The sequence below is a fragment of the Electrophorus electricus genome, chromosome 23 (genome assembly GCF_013358815.1).
Source record: "Electrophorus electricus isolate fEleEle1 chromosome 23, fEleEle1.pri, whole genome shotgun sequence".
In the NCBI taxonomy this organism is placed as follows: domain Eukaryota; kingdom Metazoa; phylum Chordata; class Actinopteri; order Gymnotiformes; family Gymnotidae; genus Electrophorus; species Electrophorus electricus.
In genome coordinates, this window is record NC_049557.1 from 8,722,570 (window position 1) to 8,743,858 (window position 21,289).

The following is a 21,289-nucleotide window of genomic DNA, read 5'->3' on the forward strand; positions in this document are numbered from 1 at the left end:
GCCCATAAGCACCAGGGGGTGTGTGTAGGGGAAGAGAGAAGGGGAGCCAGAGGCATTATGTAAGGATGTCACTGGGAAAACGCATGTAAATGTGTGACCAAGAACAAGCTCTGACACATACGTGCACAGATTGCACAAACTATATTTTTAAAATCATACTTAATATTGTAATGGAAATGAACCCTCTCACAAATGCCTACTTTTTGTGCAAGTCTGTATGTGTATTGTGTCTAGCCATAGGCATTCAAAGACTAGGAAACCGGCCCTGGCAAAGGGCTTAGCAAAGCAAAGCAGTTTAAATATAATGCATAGCAAAATAATACAAACATTTTGATCCATATTGTGCAGCTCTCTCACTTACTTTCACACAAACATCTCAACTGTGATTGTGGTTTACAATTAATTTACTAGTAAAGGAACTCTGCAATATGGTGGCACATAAAATGCCTGTTACATATAAAACTAAATGGTCATTATTCTGATATCAGATGTTCATTTTCAGGTCTCCAAATCTGATTAGATGAAAGTCATTTAAAGCCAAGATCATGATAAAAACAAAACATAAGAAAAAGAACCAAAGTCTTCCTGATGGGGGTAGGGAGAAGAAACCAAGTTAGTTTTGGCACCATGAATGACATTCTTTTTGGTAAGAAAACAATCATGGCAGCAATAAGGATAGTTAAGTCTATTACACAGCTTAGCCCCCATCCTATCCCAACTTCATCCTAACCATCTGAACACCAACGAATGCTATGCCCCAACATACTAAAGTCATAATTTATCAGGAAACCAGAGATGTAATTTAGCGAGCAAAAGGAATATAAATTTGCGATTTGATTGGTTAACCAGAGCACCAACAACCATCTCTCCTCTACGTGAAACCTTTTCCGCACCAACTGAAATTTGATTGACCTCTTTTTTTTGTACACAAACCATTTGGAATTACAAAGCATACAAGTATAAAAATAAAAAAAAAAGTATTAAAAGAAAAGCACAGGTGTGCATGCTTGGTTGTTCCAGTGTCTGTGGCATTAACAGTGCTGTGTGATGGGCTCGAAGCAGGGGCAAGGCACATAAAGCAGCTCAACAGCAGCTTCTGGAAGGAGCCATGTCCTCTCCGGAGACCAGTCACTGCTCACTTGAAGCAACAGCCTTGTTTCAAAGCTCCCTGCTTGCTGTTAACACCACAGATGCTGCAAAGCGCATGGATCAAGCTTTAGGTTAACAAAGGAGCTAATACAGCACAAGCAACAGTTTTCTGAAGATTAAAATCTGATGCAAAATGGGTCTGGTAACTTTGCCTGCCCTGCCCCCCCCCCCAAAAAAAAAGGGGAGGAAAAAAAAAACAAACAAACAAAAAAAAAGACACCCCCCCCAAAAAAAACACCTCGCCAAAACAAAACAACAATAATTAACCCACACGACACATAGAGGCACATATGCCTTCACAGTATTCCTGAGCACTGAACCTAAAGACTAAGGTCAAGTTCAATCAAATTTTAAACACAGGGTGGATGTACGATCCCAGCACTTAATTACTAACGAGATAAATGCACATATGTGAACATGATCGGTGGTGGAGCCAAACGTCTCAAACCACCACAGTTTCCATTATAGTCCACACAGTGAGCAGACCAGCGTTGCATTACTCCCTTTCAGCCAGCAGGGGGCCACGTGTCAGAAGCTCCACTACCGAGGCCAATTCCAGGCTATATGAATGAAAGCTGAAGCAAGATTGTACCACTCCTAAATGCTCTCGGTCACAAGTGGTCATAAAGTATTCAGCTGCTGGCCATTGAGCTTCTGTGGCAACTCAGGAGACTGAAGCACGTCCTGGTCACATGACTTCACAGGAGACACCAAGGCAACCCTGTTTCCTGTCCTCCCTGCTGTTGAGTTTTTTCATGCGATGATGGCGGATCTCACGGACAAGGGTGTAAAAGGCATCCTCAACTCCCTGTGTTGAAAAACAGAAGAGAAGGATATTCATGGGTGAGAGGTGAACGAGATATGCATTCTTATCAGTAATAAAAAATAAATCTTGATACAGTGCTTGGCATAAAGATTCTCTCCTTCATGAACTTTCACATTTTGCTAGGTTACAACATGGAATAAAAATTAACTTAAGATTGTTTCCCATTTGACTAACATACATTTCTCAGTTTGAATATAAACATTTGTTATTGTGACACAAAGGCTAATTACACAAAGAAATGAACCAATCAATGGAGATTATTTGTGAACGACTTTCAAATACTGCCGTTACTAATGCCATAGATTCTCAAACAGATTGAGGTCTCAGTCCCTGCAGATGAAAACCATTCCCCTGTGCCTCAGTGTGTGGCCTGTGGTCTCAGGGTGTTAGGTTTGCTCCATACATAGCGTGTTCCAACAAGGCCAAAACATTCAATGTTCTCATCAAACCAGAGCCTCCAACATGCCTTTTGGCAAACTCCAACTGTGATTTCACATGGGTGTCAATAAAAGGTTTCTTCTTGCCACTCTTCCGTAAGGCCTAGTGGACTGTTTGGAAATAGGAGGCTTGTGCACAGCTTCTCTCATCTCAACTGCAGATCCCTGCAGCAGCTTCAGAGTAACCTTCGGCCTCTTGGTTGCTTCACTAATTATTGCCTTAATTTATTGGTCCCTGACTTTTGATGGACAGTTGTGATTGTGCCCTATTCTTGTTATTTCGTAATAATGGATTTAATGGTGTACACACCCACATAAATATTTTTTCTATAATCTTATACTCAACATGTTTCTATAGCTGCTTGGTATTCATGATAGTTGTGTAGGTCTGTTCTCAAACTCCGGTAGCTTCCATCACAAGGTGTATTTATAGTGAGACCACATGCCAATTTAACTACACACACATGGACTCCATTCAAATGAGACCAAAACTTATTGAGGTTGTTTCAGAGCAATGGGGGATACTTCTGAAAGAAATTTTTAATGGGTTTTGTTTGTGTGAATAATTTTGCTAACTATATTCCTCACACATTATGAACTATTGTATATTCATGAAATTCTAATTTACATAAAAGTGTGAAAACATTCCAAGGAAGGCGAATATTTATGCAAGGCACTGCATATGATGAAATAAAATGTGTCTTATAATCCTTCCCTTAAATGTTATTTGTTTACCTGTCTGGTCTTGGCTGAGGTTTCTACAAATTCTATGCCATAGCTCCTGGCCAGCTCCTGAGCCTGCTTGGTGTCGACGGTCCTGGCCAAATCACATTTGTTTCCAACCAGCACCATGGGAACATCATCAGAGTCTTTCACTCGCTTGATCTGCTCGCTGCAAGGAGGGAAGGAAGACGGAAACAACCAACCAACCAACCAGACACACAAATTTAACAGAATATTTCGCACAATGGTTTTAAATCTTCTGAAGTTACTGGGGATCACAAATTGTCCAAGCAGTTTGTTTAATTCACAAAAATCTGCAAAGAAATATGGTAATAATTAATGTTTCTTACACATCATACAGCTTAATCTGTGTGTGTGTAAACAACTCTTACTATCTGCTCCTTCAAACTTGAAACTGAGCCATATCAATTACTCTGATCTTGCCTACCGATATAAATGTACATCAGCGAAGGACTTGGTGTTGTTGATGGCAAAGACGCAGAGGAAGCCCTCGCCCGTCCTCATGTACTGATCTCTCATGGCACTGTACTCCTCCTGTCCAGCCGTGTCCAGGATGTCCAGGAGACATGTCTCCCCGTCAATCACCACTTGTTTCCTGTACGAGTCCTGCATTAACATTACACCACTTAATGCACTTGTATTAGGGAAAAATGAGGCCACACTATATTTTGTCAAAACAAACATCTGTGCACCAAAGACCTGTACAAACATGTTTCCAACTTATACATTAATATATGCAATCAGTTTGTTCATTGTTTGAGACAAACACTGATTTCACTCATGTGTTTTGTTGGCATTCAATAGAGGTACTTACCACATTGGTAAGCTAATTTTTTAATATAGGCATGTATCTTTAGCATGTAGTTTCTCTCCAAAACAGGGAGATTTTATCTTTAAAACTTGGTTTAGCTGTGTTACCTGTGTACATTTGTTTAAAAATTCCCCAAATTTATATATGACAGACCCAGTCTTCAAATGCCCCTGGTTAATGACAGCTTGTGAAAAACATGCACACACTAAACCATTCTTTTGAGACACCTTATCTAGAACTTGTTTTTAGAATACTAGCATTTCAACAGTAGTTTAATATTGCAGTAAAATATGATTCCAGGGCATGTCTGCTTCATGGCATTACTTGAGCTCCTGTACCTCTATGGTGGGGTCATATTCATCCACAAAGTGATTCTGGATGAGCTGTATGGTGAGTGCACTCTTCCCCACACCACCAGCCCCCACAACCACCAACTTATACTCAGTCATCCTGCTCCGTCTGGCTCACCTGGCCTGCACAAAATGGGCAGACAGAAGGGGGGGGAGGGGGAGAGAGAGAGAGCGCACAAGAAAGACAAAGAGGAGACAATGAGTGTCAAGTTGTGTTTACGTGGTCAAAGATTATACTATATGCCGCTATTTAGGCTTTCATGGTACAACACACACTCACTAAGCACACTAGACCTTCCTTGTAGGTATACAGGTATGTCTATGTAGTTCATCCTGCATTATATGCTACCCTTATCCCCTTTAAATCAACAGTCATTAGCTGATCAAAGATCAACTTCACTAACAGCATATATTTAAGGGCAATGAAAATGCAACACTAGTGACACCAACACAGCGGCAGGGACATAGGCGGTGAGCTGGCACAAGACTAATGCGAAGTTACCGGCACGAGAGCATCACTGCTAGGCTGAGTGTGTTCCAACATCCCAAAATATCCTGCCAAAAGCAGTCATGTGGTCAGAAAAGGACCACTGATGAAGGCCTAGAAAGTGACCAAGACGAACTGTGCTTAGCCACAGTCTCTAACTGTAGGCTTACACCTATACAAAGTGCCTACAATGTTGCTGCATCATAAACACTGTGTATATACATAGCATTGCGGAAAAGTCTTAGGCTACGATTAAATTTGTTGTTTTAGCAATGGTGTAATGACCATATATAATTATTTCTTAAGTTTTGTTTATTAGAATACAACCAGAAAATACAGGAAAAGTGCATGCAGTATTAAAAATAAAAAGTCTGACAAATCTACTATGGGTGACAGTGGCAAGTAGTTAGTGTGACCTCCTCTTACACTTGAGCAATAGCAAGAACCTGGCTCTGTCAAAACCTAAACGGAATGGCAGCAAAAGATGCCTTCAGAAAACTTCAGGACAGTCTTCCCAAGAGTTCAAGATGTACTTAGTGCCATGGGGGATCACACTAAATACTGCTTTTGCCTGTAAAAGCCATTTTGTTCTGACAATTGCTGGGGTTTTTATTTTTGTGTACACATTTCCTGTATTTTCTGTTTGTATCTTGATAAGGAGACTGATAATTATATTTGGTCATTACACCATTGCTAAAACAGCAAATCTAATGGTGGCCTAAGACTTTTACAAAGTACCATAAAAACATATACATATGCAGATATATAGTACTATGCAAATATGTGTATATATGTATACACACAGTGTTACATTTTACATTAACAAACATAAGACAACCACCACTGGGGCTTTGTCCCTTGGAAATAGTTATGCAATGCTTGCACCCCTGAACCTCAGTGCTAGCTAAGATGACCCTGACACCATAACTAGCATCACTTTAGCCTATTCATAGAATGCCAATCTAAATGTCAAATATCCTCTCCGATTACAACAAGTAAACTAGATGAGGGAAGGGATATGGGATGGGATGGGATTAACCCAGATCTGATGGGATTACCCCCATACAGATCTGAACAGTATAATATGATCTTGGATTGAGGGGAATTGTGTTTATTTTAGAGACTATATAAACCCTCAGAATAAACCTAATTATTAATTTCACCATTTAGTTTGTGCATGGCAAATTAAAATCACATTCTGAATTAACTTTAATAATTAAAAAAATAAAATAAAAATACAATACATGTGCAGTCAGTATTAATTCCAATTAGGCCACAACAACATATGTATGACTAACCAGGCTATTACAAATTGAATGTCAGCTTCTAGTAATGGAGAGATGCATTTGCTTTGGTGGAAGAGGTAAATCACTTTTCACACTCACACAGGCCTCATCTAAACAAAACAAGAACAGCTGTTGGGGAAGGCTTATACAATTCACTCATTAGCCACAGCATGCACTCAGAATTTAACATACTAACAAGAAAGCCACCCTGCATCAACCTCACAAACATTAACTTGGTTTGACTCCATGGGTCCAGTCTAGCATTAACACAGTTGGAAGCAATTTAGTTGTTGAGAATTAAATAAGCAAATATGAGTTGTGGAATTTAAGGAAACAACCTTTCTGATACTGATTGTAATTACCAAAGCTCTTGAGAATGGTCACTCACTCATTTGCTGTTTGGTTTAGGGGAAATTTGCAAGGTACTATAACTTGACCCATGACATAGAATGGCATGTTTACAAGTGGTTTACTAAATTAAATAATGATCTTATTTATGAGTTTATTGCACAATAAATATAGATACAAATGTCTGTTGGAATTTGTGCCTAACATTATAAACTATTATAAATTTCACATTACAATTTGTATTAGCAATGCATTCACTTGGTAGTGGAATGTTATTTAAACCAAAACAGTAACCGCAGATTCATATGCTCATTGTAGGGTCATCTAATTTAAATTGTTTGCAAGGGTGCCTAAGAATCAGACAAAAAAAACCTAACAAACAAAAAACAACAACAACAACAGATAAGCACTCAAGCACCAGATACCTATGGAGCCCTTAGAAGGGTTTGGGGAAAAGTATGAATTTATTGTTTCCTTGAAAAACAGCTGCATTCCCTTGCATAGTTTTTGTATTCCATTGCAAGTACACAGACCATACTGGGAAATGTTTATAGCAGTTCCCTACATTACTTTTAACATTATTAATACCATTCATTTGTGAACTTCCCTTTAAGATACTAGAATATGGCAACAGGCTAAAGCTGCCCCTTTCCTGAAATTACATTAACTATTATATCGGTGGTTGTGACAATCAGATATACTCTGGTATAAAAACCATTAAGGTAATTAACAGGATCGATTGGACTTCTATAGCTAGCTATATTTTTCCTAATAGGCCAGGAAACGGGTAACATTATTCACTGGTTTATCTCAAAGATCTTCACTCTATTCTACGATGATATACAGCTCATATTCACGGTAATCTTAACTCCCATACTACGATGTGTTCTATAGCTAGTGGAACATTAGAAATAATGCAGGGAACTGCTATAATAATTGGCCAGTAGGGGTCTCTCTTGAATTTCGTAGAGGTTGATGGATAACAACAGAAAATGTTCTCCATCTGTCCTTGGTAAAATTACCAGCGATTCGTAAAACATGACTCTCGACACTTATTTTGCCCAAGATAACCCGAAACGTATTTACCCCAATTTATACTGAATTTATTCAGTCAATTGTTTAAAATTCACCATAAATGAAACAACACATTTGCGAAGGCATTTAAACTATATGTGTGTGTGAGTGAGAATATATGAGAAACAAATGGTGTCATTTTTGGTAACTAGCTACATACAATTATGCTCCTTGTTTCGACAAATTACACAGTTCGTTAGCGATACCAACCCGTCTAAACAAGTGGACTTTGAGATTCTGATCTTATAGTTAGCCAAGATAGTTGGTCAGCTAAATGTCTGCGTCTTCTACGAGTCTGTTCACATCTACTCGAAGAGCGTCTGTACTTTACCTTTGCTTGAAGGAAGCTTACCTCGCTAGCGTTAGCTAACTAAGTAATCCGTAAGACAGTTAACACTAGCTAAGTTGGCCATTTAGGTTGCCATCTAGCTAATTAGCTTTTATAATCACGACTGTGGTTTGTCTTGCCTTAACAGAGATAGCCAGCCTTAATCTTAAACTGACTAACCTTGTCCAGTTCTGGCACTCCTTTTCTACCTCTTGGTAGCGTTAGCCTGAAATGGCGTTGGCTTACTGTTATCGGACCCCGAGGTCTCGGCTGAACTTAAAATGCCACTCGCTTCCAAAACCTACGTGGATGGATAGGGAATATTATGTGTACTAAGCAACGCCCAGGACAAAATCCAAAAGAGAATAACTAACGTGCGAGCAAGCCAGCGGTAGCTATTCAGTTAGAACCACGTCAGTTCGTTGTCAAGGAGTTCATAAACCGCATTAGCTTAGCTAGCTAACGTTTCTGCACTCACCAACTTCATTTCGTAGCAAGAAACAATCCACAAACAACTTTAGCTAGAGTAACGGCGTGCTTCGTGAAGGGATTAAATGTTAAGACCTCTAGCAATGTCAGGGAGTAAGCAGGGAAACTCACCACTTAGCTGGTAGTTTACAATTCCTCGACTCCCGGCTAGTTTATTAGCTGGCGATGCTAATTAGTTGCTATTTGTACATGGTGAGCGAGATAACAATAGTTGGTACCGTTGTTGAAGTAACGCAACAAAAACGATATCGATGTTGGAGACGCTAATTACAGAAAGAGGGAAAAATATAAGTTTGTTTGCTCCTAACTTTCTTTTTTTTCTTTTTCTTTTTTTTTTTTAAATAAGTCAAAGTTTGATGATCAGGTTTCCGCAGAACTCGAGTCGCAAGGGTTGTACTTCCTGTTAGACGATTCTACTTCTGCCTCCTGGACACTTCATTGCTGCAGCTGTGGTCGCCATCTATTCGTTTGGAGGGAAAAATGAATCGGACAAACAGTAAAAAACGGAGTTAGATATAAACCCCTCAATGAGAAAAAACAAGTTTTTTAGGACTCCAAATAAAAGTTGTTAAGCAATCTACAAAGATTTAAACACTATAAACTATCCGTGACTTAAGTATAAACAAACAAACATGTACGTTGGGATGGATGAATGGATAGGAGGTAGAAATATCCCAGTGCCTACCTCATCGTGCTTCATACACTTTAGAGTGTGCTGTGAGAAGTTTCCCACTTTCAGTTCTTTGGGTTCTGCCAGTTCTGCAGACTTTCTAATATATTTCATGTTCCCCGTGTTAAATAAAGACCAAATAAGAAGTCAGCCTCCATTTCTTCCTAGGTCAGCCACACGTGGGATATAGAAGACAGCTCTGATTCAGTGAAAAGGTAGGAAAAACTGAAGAACATCAAAGTCCACAAGCTGTTAGAAGTGGTGATGTGAGTTCCTGACATCAAAATGGGCGTGACGGCGGTGAGGGAGAAACAACACAGCACCATGGAAAAGTTGACAGCAGTCAAGTTGATGTGAAGATGCAGTACTTTACTGGACGGTAAAGGGAGCAGAGCTCATTGTGTGATGGCAAGACGATGGTGGCAGCAACAGAGTACAGCCAGCTTCCAGTGAAAGCCTTCCAGAGAAGGCCGTGTGAGGGAGAGACTCCAGTTGCCTCAGTGCACAGCCAGCAACCCAGCAATAGTTAGTACTCTGACACTGCATCAACCTTCCAGCCAGAATTGACATCAAGTGCTGATTGACGCCAACTCAGGTGCTGTCCCCTGGGAGATGCTGGAGGCGCATCTGGAGGTAGAAGTGCAGTTCTACACCCAGTCAAATAAAATGCATTGCTGTTCAGCTGCAGCTGAAGATAAAAGCATTTGAGACCATCTTGACACATCCCAAAATTCATAGATAGAGCATGGCTGAACTCAAGTTGCTATGCAGGTACACCAGAGTCTGATGACTTGATGTTAGCAGAAAGAGAAGAAACAAGTTTTATTTGAAATAATGGTTCAAGCCTATTGTCACCAGAACATTGTAGTCATTGAGCAAACCAGAGTTCTCAGCTAGTATACCTAATAGTACACAAGTTCCGTGTGTTAGGTTAACTAATATTGCAATAACTGAAAAACTAGCTGCTTAACATTACATTTACTATGGGTTCATTCCATGACAAACCACCAAGACCTCCCATTTCATGTCATGGATTTTATTGAAAAAATAAATAATGTGAAAACATATTAAATTGATGAGACCTTGCAAACTCCTACAGCTCTACTACAAATACCTTTTTAGTTATTCATTTTTAAAGTTTAAACCTCTGAGCTAATTTTTTTTTTCACAATTCTTTGTATGTGAATTCTAAGCCTCACCAATTGCCTATTTTTCACTGGATTTGGTGAAAAACAACATGTATTCAAGTAAATATTTGTTGCACAATGTTTTACAATCATCAATTACATTTATTTTTATCCAAATGAAGGATCTTGAATTTTCAAAAAATATTTCAACTTTTTACTTTCTTGCAACCAAATTTTGTTTCTGTGTAGCATTAATATTTCTATCACATCTAGAAGTTTTTATTTTTTAAACCTTATAACAAGATAATGAGCTGGCCAAGTTCTAAGTACTTCACTGGTTCACCAACACTGCTTAGGTAACATTTTATTGAAATTATTGAACTATTTGATTATTTAACTGTTTAAGTCGTCTTGTGTGTGTAGCTGTCTTTGTTGAGGGCAGTTCTGTCCAAAAAGGAAGAGGGGGCATGGCTTTGTTAATGTAAAGCACTGCATCTGCAAGTTTGGTAAACAGGATTCGTCAATTTTGTGTTTTCTGAGAGGGCTTTAATGAGCAGGCTTCCAGCCAACGAGTACAACTGTGGCCAGCACAGGTGTACAGACAAAGCAAAAGTAATGTACTTAGGGGTAGCATGAGTGGCAAGCTGTGATCAAGAGAAACGCAGGGGGTTTTGTCTGCAAGGTCACTCACTCTGGGAAGGCAATCCTACCCCAGCCATTGAGCTATAGAAGTGTGAAACAAGCTGGATCTGCAAACATTCAGAATGCTTTACATTCAGAGAGCATACAATGCCACATGAGCTTGTTAGTACTGCTATCCCTTAACAAGACCTGACAGAAGCTGATAATGTTTAAAGCAATTCTGTCACAGATAGATGGACCAGAGCCAGGTTAGTCTGCTGTGGGGAAAATAGGCCAAAAGCCAAGTCACTCTCATGAGGCAGCCTGGTGAATCCGCTGCCACTGGAAGTTCTGCACTTTCTGATAAAATAGAGCTTTTAAGAGCACATAGCCTGCTAGCTAATATTAGCAATGTGAGATATCTGATGGAAAAGAATTCCAGTACTTTTCTGGTGAGTTCCCTGGAAGTTATTTTTTTTTTTTTTAATGTTTTAAAAATATTTAAAATGTGAATGAATTGACTATATACTAATACCATGACTAATTCAGATTGTATTTTAAAAATCGCTCTTATACAAAACTCAAAATCCAATTTCAGTTCAAAATGTTATTACAGATAGCATGATATAAAATCAAAACCACATTCACACTCAGGTTATACATTTAAATTGAATTTTGTAATGGCATAAATTATAGCTGCATCTGGTCTGGCTTGTTATACCCTATAAAAGTTCAGTAAAATAGGTAAGGGAAACGTATTTCATTAACTTGCTAAGGAAAGACATAGATAAACAAATATATGAATAAATTTAAAATACACGTTTGTTTCATATTATGCATGCATGGTTTTCACACACGCTCCATATCATGTCTATTTGTATCTACCTCCACTTATAGTGGTGAGACTAAAGTGTCCCCAGAGTACAGTAGAACACAGCAGCATGTTTTCAAAGACTACACTTAGTCATTTCTAGAGACCTGGAAATATTGAACAGAAAGCACATGGCTTTTTGTACTGACTAAGATATTTTGTGACACTTGTACAATGGGAATGGAAGGCATTGTTAGTTCGGACAACTCATCTGTTTTAAAACATCTTTAATTATAATTTCATTTTCATATTTATTCAAGTGTTTCCATCTTTGGCAGTTACCTGTCAAACTGCTTTTAAAGACCAATGAAATGCATTTGATAAATATGATGAATATTACTCAAGTTGGATTAAGATTTATACAGTGTATCATCACTGGCATGTGAAGTGTTGAAATAGCTAAAAAGTACAAACACATGACTGTAGCACATTAATACATCCCAAGGGACTATGAAATTTAATGAATTATAAAACTTTCACTTTGTGTGCAGAGTATGTACAATATACATTTAGATAAACAATTTATATACACCTTGTACAAATGCTTAATTTAAACAAAACAAGCTAGTAAACACGTTTAGTACATACATATATACACAACCTTATAACACTAAGTGTAAATTACCAATTTTAGTTATACACAGATATGAGATTAATAATCTTAGGGCTTTGATTCACGAGCCAGCTAGCTGTAGAAATGAGATCTTACAATTAAAGATGTAATGTTAGTTTTTTGACAGTGCCGTTCTGCCTCATATTAAGACATCTGCACAGTTGAGGCCTAAACTATATTTATCTGCCTGGCTGACCAAAAAACTAAACAAAAATGTGCTTGTCACAGTTAACACTATAATATGACACAATATCTGTCATTTATGCAGTAACTAAGACCAATAACAAATTGCACTGTGCAGGTATGCAGCTGAGTATGAGTCTTCATCTTTCCCACTGAAAAGGTTTTCTCCCACCATTTCAGCACACCTACATGCAGTGCCCCCATGTTTTCATCTACACTAACTATTCTACCACACTGCTTTGCACATTATATAGAAGGGAATATGCTAATTCAGAAGGGCTCCTTTCTTTCTTGCTTTTCTTTTCACTGCAGCGTAATGTGACAGATTTTCTTTATTAAGCATGGTATCCCTTACCCGCTGAGTCAGTCGGCCTGGTGGAACTCGGCATTGCCAGACCCTGCCTTGTTAGCAGGTCAGGAGTCCCAGTGTTGGCGCAGGCATGTAGGTGAGGTAGCAGACCATGCGATTGGGCAGACCCAGGTGAGGTACCACCTCTAGTGCTCGTTTCCCCAGAGCATTCCTGAGTGCAACCCTGCTTAACTGCTGAAGACTAAGGGGTTCAGCTATACACAAACACACACACACACATACACTCAGGATTTATCATACATACACTAATTTTAGTTTCATTCATTTTTTATTTAAAGCTGCTGTAATCGATTTTAAAGTTTTTGCTAACTTTCCCAGACTTAGCCAGTGCTCCATCCCATTAGTCTTATGCCTTCAGTTTCAACCTTTCTCCAAAGCCCTTCTCTCCAAAGACATGCACAGCTAGCACTCAGCCAATCCTTCTGTGAGTTGCATCCAAGCAAACAATTAGTCACAGGCAGCTAGGCCAGCTCCTTCTAGAGACGTTATATGATTGGCTAGTAACATTCAGACCACGTTGAGATTTTTAGTTGCTCATTTCAGAGCCCAGGAATGTCATAGGGACATTTTTCCTCCACAGACTAAATAATCTTTTGTGATATCAAAATGTGAAGGCATATTTTGACTGGTCCAAAGATTCTATAAATTTATGGTACAAACCTGTATATAGATAAAACCAACAACTAAGTTCATGAAACAAGTTAAATACCAGTTTACAAGCATAAACACTGTGTAACTTACATTCATAGAGCTGCAGGCAGAGGGCAGCTGAGGATCCATGGCTGGTGTAATGGCTGGGCTTCTTGCCAAGATTGTCTCTGGCAAACACATTACCCCCAAATTCCACCAGCAGCTCAATCAACTCGAGGCTGTTTGCTTTAGCAGCGTGGTGAAGAGCTGTCTCGTGAAGCTTCGCGGCGTTTACATTTGCACCTTGGGATGGTAAAGTTTGGAAAAGAAATAAGAGCATCTACTGACACAAAATGAGCGCCATCCCATTTGAATAGCGGAGGAAAAAAAGTATCAAAATAAAGTCAACAAAAATGATTTCCATCAGATGGGTTTTAAGGTTAGAGACGCTGGATTTTTTTAAAGTATCAGAATGAAACGCCTGTATCAAAATACATTTAGATGAAAACCTACCAGCATTCAGCAGAACCTTGACGCAGTCGATATGCTGCCTCGCACAGGCCACGTGAAGGGGAGTACCGAAGTGGCAGTCATGGGCCTCCATGAAAGCACCCTCAGCGACCATGAGTCGCACACACTCTGAGTTACCTGAGACACAAACACAATCCATTACACCAGAGTGTAAGTGCTGTTGCAGTGCAGTGGTAGCTCCGTGGTTAAGGTACCTAACTTATAATCAGAAGGTTGCTTGTTCAAGCCCCACTGCTGGGCCCCTAAGCAAGGCCCTTAACCCTCAATTGCTCAAGTTATAATCAGTCATAATTGTAAGCTGCTTTGGATAAAAGTGTAAATGAATGTTTAGGCATGTGATTGGCAAGTTGTTTGCCCTCAAAAAAAAAAAGTAAATCTAGACCAGCCCACATTTTATTGCTTCTAAACACAGAAATGACATGAAAAATATGCAAAGCAAATTACAAGAGGTAAAAGTTAAAAGTCTTGTGCTCTCTCTCTATCATATATATATATATATATATATATATATATATATATATATTATATATACTCTCTCTCTCTCTCTCTCTCTCTCTCTCTCTCTCTCTCTCTCTCTCTCTCTCTCTATATATATATATATATATATAGTTCCCAACTAAACACCTACCTAACTAATTTCGATTAGTTAGTTGTGCAAATGTTAGATTAGGCATGAGCTAACCCTTCAGGTGAAGGCTGTAAAGTGCAGGTGCATGTTTAGAGACTGAGACGAGCATGTGCTCTCTTACCCCCCATGCAGGCCTCGTGTAGGGGGGAGAAGGTGAAGAGCGGAGGGTTCACCGTGGCCCCATATTCCAGCAACAGCCTCACGCACTCTAGACTACCAGCTGCACAGGCGTCGCACAGCGGGGTGCTTCCGTCTATGTTACGGGCATCCACCTGTCAAAATTGACACGTCAACAAGCTCTAAAAAAAAATTATAATAATAATTAAAAAGTAAAAGTTAATTGTAACCAAGCGCTACCGGCTGATTATATACAGGTCTCCACACCGGGGAGGGTGCACAGCTCAGGACTCTGTTACACTAACTCTGACTTATAGCACTTACACGAGCTCCGGCCTGCAACAGGAGCCTGGCACACTGCGTTTGTCCTTGTATGCAGGCCTCGTGGAGCGGGGTGATGGAGTCCACAGCCACGATGTTCACCGTCGCCCCGTTCTCTATCAGCCTCTCGAGCTCCTCCGCGCGGCCCTGCGCTGCTGCTTCGTGCACTGCCGAGCGCTCGGACCAGAAGCCCAGGCCATGTGCTACACAAGGGAAAATACGCATTTTTAAACAGTCTTTACGTATGCACGGTCTAACATCGGTTAGTTGGCGTTAGCTACGTGACATTACTCACTCCATCGGATCGCGTCAAAACGGAAAGGACAGCTATTCCTAGCTCAGCTATCCTATACGTCTCTTGGGCCCAGCACGGCAGTAAGCTAGCTAGCTTTCTATGGGTTTGAAATAAGAACATATTTCAGTACAAAGGCACTGATGAAACGAGGTTTTGTTCATTTACCACAGCTAGCTAGCTAATTTAGGTTAAATGCAAGACTGCACAAACCGTTCCATCAGTACTGAGCTAAGTAGCTAACGCTAATCTGCAGACCATATTTATCTAATGTGTGATTAAAAATAAATAAATAAAAGGTTTTAAGAAGTTTAGCTAAATACAATCCGGGAGTAGCCAGCTACCTAACCTACTCAATCTGCCTTCAAGTTTCCGATTTGATCATTCAAATGATCACCTTACCTATATTACTCAAAAGCGATGGCCGTGTTCGTGTTATCTCCATGTCATCGTTCCCGCTGCGAAATCAGATCGCATCGTATAATACAGCTGTAATAACACAGTGGTGCATGTCCATCAATAAGCTACCCAGCTGTCTTCTCCAGTTTATGCTATTGTACCAGCACTAACAGAATTCACTTGGCTACGTTAGCTGACTCTCCTCCCATCCAACTAAGGAGGAAGATTTGTTTCTGGCATGTTGCGACCACCAGTCGGACTGGAGTCGTGGATAGTTCCTAACCTTGAGGAGCAGCCGAAATGGACCACGAAGTCGCACCACACGTAAACGATTTTCCTTTTTTAAAATTTTATTCAGACCATTTTGCAGCAGCATTAAGGCACATGTAAAAGTTCAGTAAAACGAAAAACAACGTTTTGTAATAACCAAAATATTTTCAAGTATAGTGGTAAGTCGTGGAGCAAAGCTCCAGGCAGCCCACCCCAGTCTGTGCTTACACTGGACGTTTGTTTATTTACACACACAAAGAATGTTGCTCCTTTCAGCACCCATCATAAAATGATTCCCCTGTAAAGTCAGGGGAATAAAAAAAAGCTGTTTCCATGTAGGTGAACAATGTTGGACCCATTTCATCCAGCTTCTATCACCCCTTTCCTCTGGACTTATTTTCTTATTTCTAAAAGCGTTTGTATGTTATATGAAACGTTTAGACCTTCCTTTGAAGGAAAAAAAAAAAGAAAAAAAAAAGCACAATTTAAAAAAAGTTGAAATTATGCAACACAAAGAATGCACTGGTGAGCAGCAATAGCAGAGGAAACATCTATACATCCGTAGTGCGGACATGCACGTCTGTATCCATAGGGAAGTCTGTATGCTTAGAAGCTGGCTGTGGCTGGGAGTGATGCCTCTGGCGCACTTGTGACTGCAAGCGCTCGCCTGGGCGAGAGAGTGAGGGCAGAGAGCAGAAACTGCTGTCTCTCAACTCTTCCTCCTTCTGTGGTGTTGTCTGCTTTGGGACAGGCGTCCATGGCTGCCACGACTGCACCACGGAACAGGATTTTAGAAGGGGGGGCTTTCCTTGTCCAGAACCAGAGAAACGATAACTTTGTGTCTGTGTGAAAGAGAGAGAATTAGTCCCGAAATTAGCTTTTCTTCCACCCACATTCAAAGCTGTGCATTTCTATATACACTTTACCTTTGATGGTCCTCGAAAGTCTTGAATTTTTGATCCAATATCTTTTATCCAGCCATTCATTTCTTCTGGCGTGTCTGTCTGTGTATGTGCCAAAATAGGGTAAAAATGTAATTCTGCTTCTTGCAGTATATTTATAAATATTACAGAATTTTTCTATTTGTAACCTCAGACTTAAAAATGCACCACCACTACCCTTTCAAAACACAAAATGTACTTACCACAATGAATTAGTATTAATTTAAATTTTGAAAATTATTCACATAAAACAACCCCCCCCCACTCACCCACTCCCAAATCATTGTCCTTCTTTACCCTCTATATTACAGGGATGTCGCATTCAAAAATTGTAACATGATACCGATTGGCTAGGGACAAGCTAACATTATGCAAATAGATCATAATCATTGGCCCAAATTAGCTTTCATACAGAATTTACAATAATATTTTATGAGAAGTATCCCTTTAATGTTAAATGATCACAATGGCTTAGTTTTACATTTGTAAAAATTGTATATCAATACCTTATCAATATGTGCTTACAAAATGATAAAATTATGTATTCTATGGTCTAATTTATGGCAGGTGTTGTTTATATCTTGCTTGAGCAACAGTGCATTTCGGCAAAGATCATTTAAAAACAGTTACACTCAAAATAAATACAGGTGCAGATCTGTCTCATATACACAAAGTCCATTCTTAGTTTCAACGATTGAAATATTTTAAATCTCAGATACCTGAATGTAGAAAGTTCTTGTACTTGTGATGATCTCAAAAAGGTTGTCACGTGAGAGTAGCTCCCTAAAATGTAACAAACATGAAAAATGACATAAGCTGGAAAAATATGCTATCTGACTGAATTTTTCACAAGAGTAATGACTAACCCTTATCAAGCGCATGAAGATTAAAAAGTGACCCCTTAATAAACTGTAGTTTTAGTCTCCATTTCAAGAAAACAATCGTTAAGAACACAACTACAATAAGCCCTTCTATTTTGTAGAAGAGGGAGCACATTAAATTTAAGTCAGTCACTGTTTTTTTTTAAAACAAATTTTATATTTACTTTAGCCAGGACTTTCCCTAATGCAGATTTTGTAAAGCTGTTTACCCAAAATAAATGTAACCTTTTTCATTTTATTTTATTGTTACTATTATTTTTAAGAAAATTCAATGTGTCCAATTTCATAGAAATTTACTGTAGCTCCAGAAAAATTAGTAGAATTGTAATTGACATACTAACCCTGAGTCCTGAATAACAGAGAGCTGTAAAGGTATCCAAATAAAAGCAAGTCTTGTTGACTTACCCCGACTTTACAAGGCACTCATGAACTTTCTGTATGTCCCTTAGGCGGATACTGCGTAAAGCGTCTTTATCCTGCAAAGGAAAGACTGCACTGGTTAACATTGTTAATCTATCCATTTTGTCTTTAGTTCATATCACCTTCTATGAGCAGCAAATGGCAACTGTATCTTACCGTTTCATTTTTATAGTAGCTCACATGCTGCTCATCTAAAATGAAAAATCTCCTCTTCCAGCTTTTTCTCTGAATGGAAAAAAAAATCACAATTTGTCAAAAGCAGCTCCTTGTGGTTAATTAACTCATTTTGTCAAGTAGGATGATGAAAGTCACATGACAGACACCATACCACATTGCCTTGTTTGACGCAGTAGCCTGATCTCACAACATTGGGACGTAAACTCTGGCAGCTTTTCAACGTCACATGTGATGCCGGTTCAGCAATAAAGACATCGTCTGCTTCATTCTAGAAAACAAATACGGCAATGCATCTTCTTGCTCCATCATATCACACACAAATAACCTATGAAATTCACTAAGAAACGCAAAAGATAAAGAACCTGTTGGACTGGTGTGTGAACAACTACGCCTCCCACAATCTCTGTTTTGTAGGCCTGTCGAGATGTTGCCTGAGTTTGGCTTATCACAGTGGCAGCATCAGTACTCTGAGTAACTGCTGGTATTTTAGGAACCTGAACATGAAATTAGCACAACAACAACAACAACAAATCACTATTTACTCTGCTGCTGTTTTTCATTACAAAACATGCACCTGAGAAACAGTACACATTAACTTTAACTTTTGCTTTAACCAGGGACACATTTAAACCATTTCCTGAAGAACAGCATGGTAGTGAGAGCACATGTGCACATACACACAGGGATGTCAGCATACCATAGTGATATAGCTCAAGTTCAAATCAGCACTTCAATTCCTAGTGCAAAGACCTTACCTCCTGTGACCTAAATCACTACTGCCTTTAACAGCGCCACCCTTATCTGCTACTGCCTTACAATATCGACCCCGATTCTTGGTGCAAGAGTCATTATGGGATCTGCATTTACACATTAAAACAGATTACATCATTCTGTTCATCTTACTGTCTGGAGAAAACATAGCCCGGTTTGTGAAACCTATTAAAGGGAATCACAGGAATGTGAACCTTTTTGTATCAGTGCAGATAAGACAGAGAAAACAGCTGAGACAAAAAAGCAGTGTGTGACTTGTTTACATACTGTAATTTTGGTGGCATTATTTAGGGCGATGACCCAGTCTTTTAGGTCCACAGCATCATTGGCTTGGAGGAAGTACCGTCGGGACAAAGCATTTATCACTGCATATACAGACATGCGTTATTCATGCGTTATTCATGCGTTATTCAGTTTAAAGAAGACCCCAAACCCACAACCACCACTCACCAAAGCAGAACTCTGTCTTAGGTTTCTGCTTGGTTGAAACTTCATTAACCTGTAAACAAATGAAGAATCAAGAAGAAAAAAGGGAAGAAATGAAGAAGAAAGAAAATGATTTGATGTGACCATGAACATGTACGGTAGGGTGACATAATGGCATAATCTCATACAATTTAGTAGCATGATAGATACATTACAATCAAAGGCAGACAGTTATAACAGGGCTACTCTGTAAATATAAAACTTAGTTTTTTGTTGTTAAAAGTATGCAGTCTCTTGGGACTATGAAATAATCATGCATATACTTGTATGTGCAATGGAAGTGTACACTATATGCACTATATACTGTGTTAATCTGGGCTATAAAAACATCTCATTGATTTTGTAAAAATAAAAAAAAAGTTTACCTTTGAAATATAACTCAATCGCAAACTTCCAACATTGTTAGCTCCCTCTGGTAAATTCTGTTCTCAAGAAAAATGGAAAGATTTCCCAAAATAAACATTCATTGGAATCAATAGCAGTTAAATGATTGTTTATTCTAAACAATATGCATTTTCAAAAATACCATCCCAATTTCAACAAATTCACATTCTTAAGGCGACTCTTTCGGAATCCTGGCATAGCACAATTACCTGTGGATTGTCCATGTACCAGAGGAGAGAGTTGCGCAATGCATCCAGTATAAAGTAGCGCCGGTAAAACTTGCCACTATTCTCATTCTCCTCTATGTCCAAGAATCCACAGATGCGGTTCTGTCTGTCCAGATAAGGCATGTCCCAGAACTACTAAAAGGAGCAGAAATGTTCTGTTACACAGAAATACATACCCGCTGAAAGTCTTACAACTATCTACAATGACTAATTACTGTAAATCAACAGAATTCTACAATGGCAACATGTGGCATCTTGATACCTGTCAAAGAGGACAGCTACCACCGGACTTGGCGTCAAAAAGACGAATCCTACGCAACTAGACAGAGGTGATGAGCTGCAAAGTATTTTCCATGTGTGAACGAGGAAACATTATAAATTTGTTTATCTGTTTATAGGATATGCAAAACAGTTTTGGCTTAAGGTTTTTTGTTTGTTTGTTTGTTTTTTAATGACCCGACTTAGCCTGTAACTACTCTGCACCCCGTGGGCTTCGGAGCTTGAAAATATGAACTTTGTGATATGGTGTTGTCTCCACGTTAACCTAGGCACCGACACAAAAGCATGGGTCGCCTCCACTGCGTTACACGATCAGTGAGGAGGTGGATAGTTTGCGTCAGAATCAAGGATTGTGATCGTGAGAAAGGCACTCGCAAGGAAGTTAGTCCCGAACCGCCGCAAACGCACGATTGCGCACATCTGCCACACCTAATATTAGCCCTACTCGGTATTAAGTGACGAAAACGTCGCCAGCTGCACTCACCGACTGCGTCCTCCTTTGGCTCAGATTCTTCTGCTACTTTCAAAGCACATTCACGTTTGTTACCATGGTGAAGAGGATTAAATGTGTGTTTTGACAAGGAAAAGAGTTTGCGTTAGCACATGATAGCAATGACATAGCTTTTTCCGGGTTGACTGCAGTTGAGTTAAAACCAAAACCACGCATCCGGTTGTGTAGTTTTTTATACAGAAAGAGGAACACAAGTAACTTGCATGAAAAGACACAATGACCACCGTTAGAGACAAAAAT

General features: G+C 39.3%; 4 protein-coding genes across 10 annotated transcripts in view; 1 reads left to right on the plus strand and 3 right to left on the minus strand.

Annotated features, from left to right (window-relative positions):
- Nucleotides 1-126: 126 nt before the first annotated feature.
- Nucleotides 127-8,719, minus strand: nras (NRAS proto-oncogene, GTPase). Of its 3 annotated transcripts, none has more exons than XM_027009988.2 (5): nucleotides 8,441-8,719; nucleotides 4,306-4,435; nucleotides 3,584-3,762; nucleotides 3,148-3,304; nucleotides 127-1,957 (listed from the first exon to the last, which is right to left on the minus strand). In XM_027009988.2, exons 2-5 carry the CDS (start codon nucleotides 4,414-4,416, stop codon nucleotides 1,838-1,840), a joined length of 567 nt encoding a protein of 188 aa, XP_026865789.1. In that variant the 5' UTR covers nucleotides 4,417-4,435; nucleotides 8,441-8,719; the 3' UTR covers nucleotides 127-1,837. The 3 variants fall into 3 exon arrangements, with proteins under 3 accessions (XP_026865789.1, XP_026865788.1, XP_026865790.1); XM_027009987.2 differs by having other exon boundaries at nucleotides 4,306-4,440; XM_027009989.2 differs by lacking the exon at nucleotides 8,441-8,719 and adding an exon at nucleotides 8,021-8,106 and having other exon boundaries at nucleotides 4,306-4,440.
- A 3,109-nt stretch (nucleotides 8,720-11,828) lies between these two features.
- asb13b (ankyrin repeat and SOCS box containing 13b) lies at nucleotides 11,829-15,979 on the minus strand. 2 transcript variants are annotated; one of them, XM_027010010.2, is made up of 6 exons: nucleotides 15,706-15,979; nucleotides 15,015-15,214; nucleotides 14,695-14,845; nucleotides 13,928-14,062; nucleotides 13,526-13,717; nucleotides 11,829-12,978 (listed from the first exon to the last, which is right to left on the minus strand). In XM_027010010.2, the coding sequence occupies exons 1-6, from the start codon at nucleotides 15,746-15,748 to the stop codon at nucleotides 12,821-12,823; spliced, it is 879 nt and encodes a 292-aa protein (XP_026865811.2). In that variant the 5' UTR covers nucleotides 15,749-15,979; the 3' UTR covers nucleotides 11,829-12,820. The 2 variants fall into 2 exon arrangements, with proteins under 2 accessions (XP_026865811.2, XP_026865812.2); XM_027010011.2 differs by lacking the exon at nucleotides 11,829-12,978 and adding an exon at nucleotides 12,989-13,206.
- A 424-nt stretch (nucleotides 15,980-16,403) lies between these two features.
- On the minus strand, nucleotides 16,404-21,174 carry si:ch211-204d2.4 (uncharacterized protein LOC100003662 homolog). 4 transcript variants are annotated; one of them, XM_027010018.2, is made up of 12 exons: nucleotides 21,023-21,174; nucleotides 20,242-20,391; nucleotides 20,014-20,070; nucleotides 19,613-19,661; nucleotides 19,430-19,527; nucleotides 18,754-18,885; nucleotides 18,543-18,659; nucleotides 18,371-18,439; nucleotides 18,200-18,270; nucleotides 17,633-17,696; nucleotides 16,899-16,976; nucleotides 16,404-16,814 (listed from the first exon to the last, which is right to left on the minus strand). In XM_027010018.2, the coding sequence occupies exons 2-12, from the start codon at nucleotides 20,380-20,382 to the stop codon at nucleotides 16,524-16,526; spliced, it is 1,167 nt and encodes a 388-aa protein (XP_026865819.2). In that variant the 5' UTR covers nucleotides 20,383-20,391; nucleotides 21,023-21,174; the 3' UTR covers nucleotides 16,404-16,523. The 4 variants fall into 4 exon arrangements, with proteins under 4 accessions (XP_026865819.2, XP_026865818.2, XP_026865821.2 ...); XM_027010017.2 differs by having other exon boundaries at nucleotides 20,242-20,394; XM_027010020.2 differs by lacking the exon at nucleotides 21,023-21,174 and adding an exon at nucleotides 20,522-20,950.
- Nucleotides 19,682-21,289, plus strand: part of slc2a6 (solute carrier family 2 member 6) — a 40,954-nt gene continuing 39,346 nt past the window's right edge. Inside the window, exons 1-2 of the mRNA XM_027010016.2 lie at nucleotides 19,682-19,746; nucleotides 20,488-20,588. The gene's annotated coding sequence lies outside the window, so the exon portion shown is untranslated. The remainder of the gene's footprint in view (nucleotides 19,747-20,487; nucleotides 20,589-21,289) is intronic.